At 41.4% G+C, this 10,208-nt stretch overlaps 1 protein-coding gene across 1 annotated transcript; it reads left to right on the forward strand.

Moving 5' to 3' along the window:
- Positions 1-6: 6 nt before the first annotated feature.
- Positions 7-8,235, forward strand: NUDT21 (nudix hydrolase 21). Its single transcript, XM_005306267.4, has 7 exons — positions 7-274; positions 2,339-2,539; positions 3,607-3,670; positions 5,166-5,255; positions 5,879-5,954; positions 6,713-6,827; positions 7,947-8,235. The coding sequence occupies exons 1-7, from the start codon at positions 159-161 to the stop codon at positions 7,966-7,968; spliced, it is 684 nt and encodes a 227-aa protein (XP_005306324.1). The 5' UTR covers positions 7-158; the 3' UTR covers positions 7,969-8,235.
- Positions 8,236-10,208: the final 1,973 nt, after the last annotated feature.

The following is a 10,208-nucleotide window of genomic DNA, read 5'->3' on the forward strand; positions in this document are numbered from 1 at the left end:
GCTCCCGTCTCTATGGTTCCCCTTTCCGGCGCGCGGGCAGGCGGTTCCGGCGCAGCCATTGGCGGTGTGTGAGGCCTGGCGGGGATGTTAATGGTGGAAGCTGCTCCCGCCGCTGAGTAGCAGTGACCCAGCCCCTCCCCCCCGCCCGCCGCGCTACCATGTCGGTGGTGCCGCCCAACCGCTCGCAGACCGGCTGGCCCCGCGGGGTGAACCAGTTCGGGAACAAATACATCCAGCAGACCAAGCCGCTCACGCTGGAGCGGACCATCAACCTGTGAGTGCCCGGCCCCGCGCCCCATTCCCCGGCCCCCGCGGGACCAGGCCGCCCCCTTGTGAGTGCCCGGCCCCGCGCCCCATTCCCCGGCCCCCGCGGGACCAGGCCGCCCCCCTGTGAGTGCCCGGCCCTCGGGGGCAAGACCCTCCCCCTTCCTCCCTGGGGGAGACACCCCTTTCTCTGTGAGAGACCCGCCCCGTAGATCTCCCCCGGGAGAAAATCCCCTCAGTCCCCGGGAGCTGCAGACGCTGGAGACAGGCATCAACTCTTCCTCTTCATCCCCCTACTTATATCTCAGCCCCATCTCCCCCTGGGGGGACCCCCCGGCCCGCAGGAAGGAGGTCCCGCCTAACCCCATCCGCTCACGCTGGGGAGGACTGAACTCTGAGTAACTGGGAAGGCCTCGTTAGTCTGAACTATCCACCTCTGAGTAGCTATAGTGCTGCTATGTAGTGAAATTGAAGAACACGTTACTTTCGGAGCCCTGCACATCTGTTCTACTTAGGTTTTTGTACTGCATCTACCACTGTAGTATCCCAGCTTGAGTATGGGACATAGAAGTTTGTACCCCGCGTGTATTCACTGTTTAGTGTTTACTGACTGTACATAAAAATATTTAATATTTGGACTACTGGGAGCTGCAGGATGCAACATGGTTTACACTGAGTATCAAAGATGCAAGTGCTAATGTGCAATAAAAATAATTTCTTTATGTAATGCCTTAGTGGGCCATATTCTGAAGCAAGCCTTGCTTTACAATGAACAGCACATTCTGGTACTTTCCTCTTTGATAGGGAGATTTGTGAAGTTGCAGTAACAGCAAATAACAAATGTAATAGTCAATACTCAACAGTTAACAATTACAAACTCAAAAAGACAGTCATGCATCACTTTTTATATAGTCGAGTTTATCCTCACAGCCCAAAGGGATCAGACTCATTTTAAAAAGTGAAAATGTTAATGTTCAGGGTTTCCTTCTGGAGGAAAAAAATATTAGCAGGAAGCTGTAATTCTTTGGAATTTGTGTGATCAGTACAGGTGGAATTTTTTTTGGACCCAGGTTAAAGAATGACACATTTATAAAGTGAACAGCATTGCTGTATGGTAAATATAACCTTATTTTAGAGACTGAATTGGAATTTAAGATTCTTGGAATAAATTAAGTGTGAGAAGAAAGTAGTGATGAAATCCTAAAGCTACAGATAAAGAGGAGAAAATGCAAGAAAATGGTAATGCGGGTAATAAAGACACCAGTGATCAGAAACAAGGGACCTGGATTTGAGAGGATGTTCATTAAGAGCTTCTAAAACTAGAGTTGCTTATAGAATAGTAGTATGCATAAGAGCAGGCTATGGTATTCAGAGTGCTAGCCTTTGTGGTTTCTGTGCGGGGGGGGAATTCCAAAGTAGCACTGAATTTGGGAAGCTGTCTCTAAGATTAAGGTTGTAGAAAAGAAGAACCTAAAAAAGAGAGATTTCAAGTTGAATGTTTATAATTACATTAATAGTCATCACATTGAACTTATTTAGAAATGTATATTGGCATATTTCATCAAAGCACCTGCATACCACCAATCAATAAAATCAAATACAAATCATCAAAATATAATGGAACATCCCCTGCTTATTAACAAACCTATTCCCTGTTATTAGAATGAGTGTTCAAAAGTCTGTTAAACAGATTTTTAAACCACAAGTTTAAAATCTCTCCTAACTCAGGCAGGTGCTGAGATCCAGTTGGTCACAGAGGTATGGGCTCTTTACTTGAGTCTCTTACTGCCATTTGCAGAAAGCTTCAAACCCTGGACCAGCTACTGTGTGTGACCCAGAAGTTAACTCTTGTGGTGGGAGAGGGACAGTCTACAGTCTCTCACATAAGTGGAGCCCAAATAATTTAATTAGAATATTTCATCATAAATATTTTGAAATCCGTGATTGCTAACTGTGCAACTACAGTAGCTGACCCTCAAGTTAAGTACTATGCACTTGTGCATGTGAGATCTGGATTAGTCTTCATGATATAGTAATATGTGGTGTTTTTTGTTTTTTTTTTTCCCCCTCCTAGGTATCCACTTACAAATTATACATTTGGCACAAAGGAGCCCCTTTATGAGAAGGACAGTTCAGTGGCAGCCCGATTTCAGCGCATGAGGGAAGAATTTGACAAGATTGGAATGAGGCGGACTGTAGAGGGTGTTCTGATTGTACACGAGCATAGGCTGCCCCATGTGTTACTGTTGCAGCTAGGTACAACGTTCTTCAAACTGTAAGTGTATATTGTTGGAACTTGACATTGCAGTAACATTTAGTAGAATCACAAAGCATTACCAACTAACAGATTAGTCATATAGCAAGTGTACAGGCTGCTCAGCTGTACTCATTGAGCATGGATTGAAGTGTGAGATCCAGCTGTTGCAAATGTTTATATGGGGAAACATTCTGAATCATCTCTTTCCTGCAGAAAGTTGATGATGATGTGCTATTAAGTGTGCTGACTTTTAGTCTTCACTGTAGTACACATTATCAACAGGCGATGTTCTTAGAATTCATCACCAATAATCATTATTGCCCCTGAATGAAGGGACACGATGAAGGGAAATCATGTATAAACACACTCACTTAACATGTTAAATCATTGAGGCTGAATTTTAAAAATCTAGCTGCCTATAGATCATCCTGTTTCCTTGCTATGCTTTTCTTGATATGGAAACAGAAAGTAGACTAATTCTTGTAAATTTCACAAAATTCTGAATTAGAGAATTCCCAACGGAAAAGACCTGTTGGGTTATCCAGACCACCAGACTAGTGCAGGATTATCTCCCCACAATGGGTTACCTTCTAGTTTTTGTACACTCCTACAAGTGGTGTTTTTGGGGTTAAAACAAATGAAGGCACAATTCCTACAGCCAAACCTACCCGTTTCCTTTTTTTGCATTTTTCTAAAATCATTAGGCCCTTTCTGTTAAATTTTGTAGCTAAACTGTGTCCTTTTCAAAAGTCCTTGTAGGAATAGTGCACGTTATTATTTATCACGTCTTACTGAAAATAAGTCATTGTAGCCATGAAAAAACTAATTGGAGGTGATCGCCTCAAAAAATCATAGTGACCATGCATGCTACTCTATTTAGTTTTGAAGTTGTAATAAATCCAGCAAGGTGAAATTTGAAAGTTCAGACTCTTTTTTTTTTTTTTCTATTTCCTCTGTCAAGACTTGAAAGTGAGTTTGTAAATCCCTAAAACTGAAGAACTGAGACTCGCTTAAACTTACCTGTGAATATATTTATAAATAAAATAAAAGATATAACATTAGCTCTCATCATTAATTTTTCACAGGCCAGGTGGTGAACTCAATCCAGGAGAAGATGAGGTAGAAGGTCTCAAACGTTTAATGACAGAGGTATATTTTCTTCATTTTTCTTTTGTTGTTACAGTTTTCTCCAATGCAATTGAATGTTGAATCGTTCTTGAACGTTTTTGGACAAAACATTATAAATAGCCTTTTTGCCATTCCTAGCATTTTGAGTGCTTCAGTGATTCCCAACTAACTTCTTTCTGGTAGTTCATATAGTGTGATCTACTACTTCATTTGTATATTTGTATTATGATAGTGCCAGAGAGCAGTGGTGGGTTAGCCACTGGGCGAACAGGGCCCGTGCCCAGGGGTCCTGGGAAAATGGGCGACCTGCTCTGCCCGCCTGGTGCTCCTGTGGGAACAGGTCCTGGCGCAGGGGCTTGTCTCACTCAAACCACTCGGCGCTCCTGCTGGGGAGTGGGGCAATCCCCTGTCCTGCGACCCAGTCCCTGGCTGGAGTGGTGAGCGGAGCAGGGCAAGCCCCGTCCTGCGACCCCGTCCCTGGCTGGAGTGGCGAGCGGAGCAGGGCAAGCCCTGTCCTGCGACCCTGTCCCTGGCTGGAGTGGCGAGCGGAGCAGGGCAAGCCCCGTCCTGCGACCCCGTCCCTGGCTGGAGTGGCAAGCAGAGCAGGGCAAGCCCCGTCCTGCGACCCCGTCCCTGGCTGGAGTGGCAAGCGGAGCAGGGCAAGCCCTGCCCCTGGCAGAAGCTGGGCGGGCAGAGCAGGGGGCCTCCACTTGCTCCTGGCCCGGGGCCTCAGAAAACTGCAATCTGCCTCTGCCAGAGAGAAGCAGAGTTGTCCAGTGGTTAGAGCACTAGCCTAGGACTTGAGGGACCAGGGTTCAATTCCCTGTTCACCGCAGACTTTCCTGTGTGACCTGGCACAACCTTAGACAAGTCTCCCCTTAGCCTCTCTGTGCCTCAGTTTCCCATATGTAAAATGGGGTTAACACTTCTCTATCTCACAGGGGTATTGTGAGAATAAATCAGATTATGGTGCTCAGATACAGTGGTGGTGATAGACAGACGCAGTCAATGATAAGGGCCTCATTGTGGATAACTCTGCATCCAATTCAATTGTCCTCTGCTATCCTGAACTAGTTGCTTAATTTATACACCAGGGACAATCCATTACTTACACAACTCCTGTGAGTTCTGATTAAATGGCTTTATATTCTAGCTCTTGGGGTCAATTACACTCAATTGCATTTGTGAACCATATTTTCAAAAAATGTTTCTAAAGGCCGATCTACACTGAAAAGTTACATCAGCATAGCTGCCCCTCTCAGGGGTGTGCAAAATCCCACCCTGAGAGATGTAGTTAAGCCTAGTTGTATACCTTGTCTGGAACATGAGGACGACTTGCATAAGTACATCGGTTAGTACATACGTATTCTAACTCTAATATAAGACTACTTTAGCTTGGCTCTGAATTGCATTAAACCCTTATTACAGCATCCCTTAATGCTTCCAGTATCTGGTTCCTAAGAGTACTAGCAATGGAGCATGTAGAGGTTTTCTGACTGCAACTGGATTTTGACAGATACTGGGACGTCAGGATGGAGTTCAGCAAGACTGGGTGATTGATGACTGCATTGGTAACTGGTGGAGACCAAACTTTGAACCTCCACAGGTGAGTGTCCATGCCTGCATATATTTTGATGATTAAAAATAATTAGCAAGGTGTGTTTCTGCAAAAAACTGAGTCCATTTACTAATCAACTTTTTTGGGCAGCCATGGCATGTCAGGTTTCCTTTGTTGGTTTTTTTTGTTTGCTTGAAGATTTGTTCCTTTTGCTGGCTGCACTAGAGACCCCAACTACAGCTGGGCCTTTAGTTTTTCAGAGTGTGGTGTAATTAGTACATTTATCCTGTAAAGAAGATAAGCTCCCTTTAAACTTTTATTTTTAATTGTTTAGTGATGATAACGTGCTTGGCAATGTGGTTCAATTTCTCTTGCTGTCCTTGATTGTTCTTACCTGTTTCCTAGTTCAATGTGGTAATCTTATTTTGAGACTGCCAACGCTTTCTAGACTCTGAAAATTTAACTGTGGGGGCTTAATGTCTTTCTTAATATTTTATAATATAGTTTTTTTTTTTTTAAGTGAATAAAGGTGTATCAGATGTAGTTCCTTTTCATCATGTGGTGGTGTCCTTCTCTGTGACTCATTCCCGATTCTTTAAGAAGCACTTACAGATCACTATGTACTTTCAGAGTGCTGTACAAACTAATTAAACTTTTTTTTCCTCCCTCAGTATCCCTATATTCCAGCTCATATTACAAAACCTAAAGAGCACAAAAAGCTCTTCTTGGTTCAGCTGCAGGAAAAGGGTAAGCATTTGTAGCAGAGATTCTAATCAGTGTTCTATTTTTTTTGTGTGAAACTACTGAGACAACAGTTTCACATTTCATATTGAAAACAAATGTGGTGTTAAACTGATTTTAATGGAAACAAGCTTGTCATCTGTAAAGCAAGGCCCATAAACAAAGTTTAATAAGTGTTCTGCTAAAGTGAATGGGGTGAGAGAAATAAAGGGTCTCATGCCTGAATGCAAAATAATTAAAATATAGTCAAAGAAAATGACTAGTCAGTATTCTTTAAAACTTGGCAGCAAGCATGTACTGTTTATTTTTTTTTATTTAATTTAAATTATTTTAATAGATTATAAGAAGATTTTAAGCCTTAACATAAATTGACAAAGTGGGCGAGGTAATATCTTTTATTGGACCAATATCTGTCGGTGAAAGAGAGAAGCTTTCAATCTTCCACTTTCAAATTTAATTTTAAATAGGATATTTATATATAATTTAATATCCAATTATATTTTTTAATCCATCCTGATTTGGAGTCCTCATAAACTGGGATCCTTTGCCAGGATAATAGGTGGGATAGGCGTGCATATGTACAAAGTCTCAGCATAAGAGCTCCACTTCTAATTGTATAAAATAAGCCCATTGGAACACTGTCGTTTGGATGACAGTGAAGTGATTTTGTATTTAAAGGGGGGAGGGACCCTAAGTGAAACCTTAGTTCGAAATCGTTAGTATTAACAATGGAAAAGTGGTTTCAATCTTGGATTCATTTTTAGCTTTGTTTGCGGTCCCAAAAAATTACAAGCTGGTAGCTGCACCGTTGTTTGAGCTCTATGACAATGCCCCAGGATATGGACCTATCATTTCCAGCCTTCCTCAGCTTTTGAGCAGGTATAGTATGCAGCAGATTCACAGTATAAGCAACTACTATGCGGACTAATAAATTTCTCAGCGTTTTTTATAATATATTTGAGGTGCATCACTGCCATTCAGATAAGAAATGTGCATTCCTTAGCCTTCTCCTTTACTGAAAATAGTTTCTACCTCATCAGGTCATCTCAGTGATCTTACTCTTCGTGTCGCCTGTGGTGTCGCTGAGCATCTAACTCAAGTAACTTGCCATGCAACCCACAGGTTAATTTGTCAACTGTCAGTGAAAGAGGTTCTATTCTTTACCAGTCACATCCACCTGCTTGCATGGAAAAATCTCTGAGATGTCAGAACTGGTAGCATCCTAAAAGGCTTGTACCAGTCTTACTCTATTTTTATCTCCCAATTTATCTGCTGTCAGCCTTTGCAACTGCTGATGTAATTTTCCTATATAAAGACCACAAAGGAAGTCTCTTCCAAAAAACTAACAAAATGCTGATCTTTAAGCAGGCACGGGTTGTATTACAGTTAGTTACTACTCTTTCAATAGCTTAACCAGAGCTGAAGTCTCAAATCTCTAAACCTGGATCCTAAGCAGTTAAAAGCAAGGACATCTGAAAATTGAGATCAATACATACTTGACACAGTACAAATTAGATTTCCTATTTCTCGCATAATGGTCTCTGTTCACTCTGCAAACTTCAGTTTTAAGAGTTTATAATTCTTATGTGTAGCTTCTTGTTCATGCCTGACTCCTGACATATGCAGTGTTTGTCCAATAGCAATTTTCTTCCACACTATAAGACTTGCCCTCCTCCTCTCCCCCCGATGGAAACAAAAATCACATTGGCATTTCTCTGCCAGAGAAGCTATTTTGAAGGTTCAAGAAAAATTAGTTCTGTAGGATTGGATCCCTTAGTATACTTGTGTGTAAAGCTGAGATTAGTGTCTACCTGGTGTAGACAATTACTGGTTGAAGTACAAATACTTGTTGACTGGAAATCTCATCTTTGGTTTCTGTCAGGTGTGTGTTTGTTTAGCTCAGAAATAAAATATTGCGCGCACAACTGATTTAATCACTTTCTACATATAAATGATGAAAATAAATCTCTTGCATTGTGCAACTATTTTTTATTTTAGATTCAATTTTATTTACAACTGAATTCCCATATACTTGAAGAGTGTGATAGAAGAAGCCGTCTCTGTGAGCACAGCTTTAAGATGTAGAGGGAAGAATACATGTGACGCAAGGATTTTTTTTATGTCTCTTTTTTTTTCCTGAAAACCGCTAAACTTTCTATTGTCTGAATAGCAAAGTGAATCTCAACTGTTTAGATAGTGGGATGGCGAATGTGATTCAGTGTTTTAATCACTTTTCATTGTAATAGTCACCAGTTTTTTTGTACAACATTAAACAAACTAAATTGGATTGTTTGTCTATTTCTTATATAATAGCTATTTGGAATATCTTACTGAAGGTGGGTAAGAAATTAAAGCTAATGCTTTCTTCCAGGTACGGGTTGAGGGCAACAGTAGATCTAGATAATGGAGGGGGGAGGGGAGAAACATTTCAGGGCGGACCTAGTATGTTAACTGAGTATTCAAGCTTGTGCTTTCCTAAGCAGAGAGCATGGGGGGGAACTAACCTGATGAGAGTCTGAAACCTTTAAGAAAAAATAGTACTCAAAGTCAAGGTATGAGTGACTTAAAAAACAGTAGCCCAGTAATCTGCCTTATGATTAGAATGGAAATGTTAAGTGGCAAGGTGGGCCATTGCTATAAGTGAAACTGACCTTGACTGGTGTGGGAACTTAACTGCTCATTACTGGTGATCTCAATGGAGTTAGCTAGAACACAACTGATTTCAGTCAGAAAACCTTTCATGGGACTGTCCTATATTAACTAATGGGATCCAGGTAAAATATGAAAATACCCTAAAGAGCCTTAAAGGAGCACTTTTCTGATTGGTCATGGGGGCAGGGCTGTAGAACTGAATTTAGATTGGTAACTGCATTGAAATATTTATCTGCCCAATCCCTGGGAGCTCTCTCCTTACTGAGCAGAACTCCTATAGTTTAACTGTATACCTGTTTCTTCTTAGAAAGGATCGTTGAGACTCGGGGATCTCGTTTTCTCAGTTTACCTCAATCTATTGCCAGTATTAAACATATCCAAACAACTAGGATTTCTCTCTTTGGGTGTCAGATTACCTTTTAAAAAAATATCTTCTAAAAATTGGGGAAAAGGGTACACTAGGAAATCACTGGACATGTATTATTTTAATGGTACCATATCCATCCATAGTATGGACTAATGGCTAATTTACACTATGTCTGAGCTACACTAGAAACAAATAAGACAATTTAAACAAAACTGCCTTAAAATATATTGTGCTGAAATGTTGGAGGGAGGAGATAGGGGGACTCCATTGTAGGAACTTTATTTAAAAAAATAAACAAAAACTGACTACAGACTTGACGCCTAAAGCTAGGCTCCTGAATAAATGGTTTTATTTTCGGAGGTGTAGAGCACTCACAAAAGTCCATAGGAACTGCAGCTGCTTAGAATCTCAAGTCACTTCTGTTTAGGAATTTAATTTTAGGCATGCAGGTTTGAAAACTGCCCTTGGCTTCCTGCCCCATCATGAACCTGTGTTAGGAGGTCTCTTCCCTGTCTCACTTTTCCTTAAGTTACTACTGTACTTACTCTTCCACATCTAAACACTCTAAGGAGAGGCAGCATTTTGGGAGAAACCCCCAGTTGGGGTATTAAACTTACAGATTAATTCTAAATTCTGTTTTGGCTGTATTGCTCCCTAAGACAGAAGCTGGTTGCTATTGTAGTTGTCCCCAGAAGAATTAGCTAACAGTCTGTGTCCCAGTTTCTAGCTTTGGATAACCTACTGGCCCGCGCTCCAGCTCCAGGCTCCGCTCCAAAGCCAATTGCTACAGGTGAGAAATATGCACCTTCTGCTAACCTGACAACTTTGGAGGATCTGTCTTGTGATGATGAGCAGGGGAACTGAGTCCTGCACGCTGTGGGAGTTACAGTTGAGGGTATTTTGTGTGGATGTTTGATGCAGGGTGAGGGAATATGAACGCAAAGTGGAAAGAGCATCTAGTAACTTCTGTAACAAGGAGAGAGAGAAATCTTTGACCCTTTGAAAAGCCCAAGCCCAGTATGAACTTAATGTAATAACGAGCTTCAATTTCTGATTCAACATTTTTGAGGAATGATTTACCATACAAAAACAAGGGAGATAAACTTGGGCCTAAAATAAGGGGTAGGTGATTAAACATTCTATGCTTATTGGAATTAGTATTGTACATTTGCTGTCTGAGAGGGTTTACAGAATGCCTGTTGCAATTTTTAATTCACACTTTTTACCATTCTAGACCTGAA

The sequence above is a fragment of the Chrysemys picta genome, chromosome 14, assembly GCF_011386835.1.
Source record: "Chrysemys picta bellii isolate R12L10 chromosome 14, ASM1138683v2, whole genome shotgun sequence".
Lineage (NCBI taxonomy): Eukaryota > Metazoa > Chordata > Testudines > Emydidae > Chrysemys > Chrysemys picta.

Coding starts and splice junctions, on each gene's coding strand:
- NUDT21 (XM_005306267.4), top strand. CDS start 159: ATGTCGGTGGTGCCGCCCAACCGCTCGCAGACCGGCTGGCCCCGCGGG. Junction 2,540..3,606: donor GGTACAACGTTCTTCAAACT/GTAAGTGTATAT, acceptor AATTTTTCACAG/GCCAGGTGGTGAACTCAATC. Junction 5,955..6,712: donor GGTTCAGCTGCAGGAAAAGG/GTAAGCATTTGT, acceptor ATTCATTTTTAG/CTTTGTTTGCGGTCCCAAAA.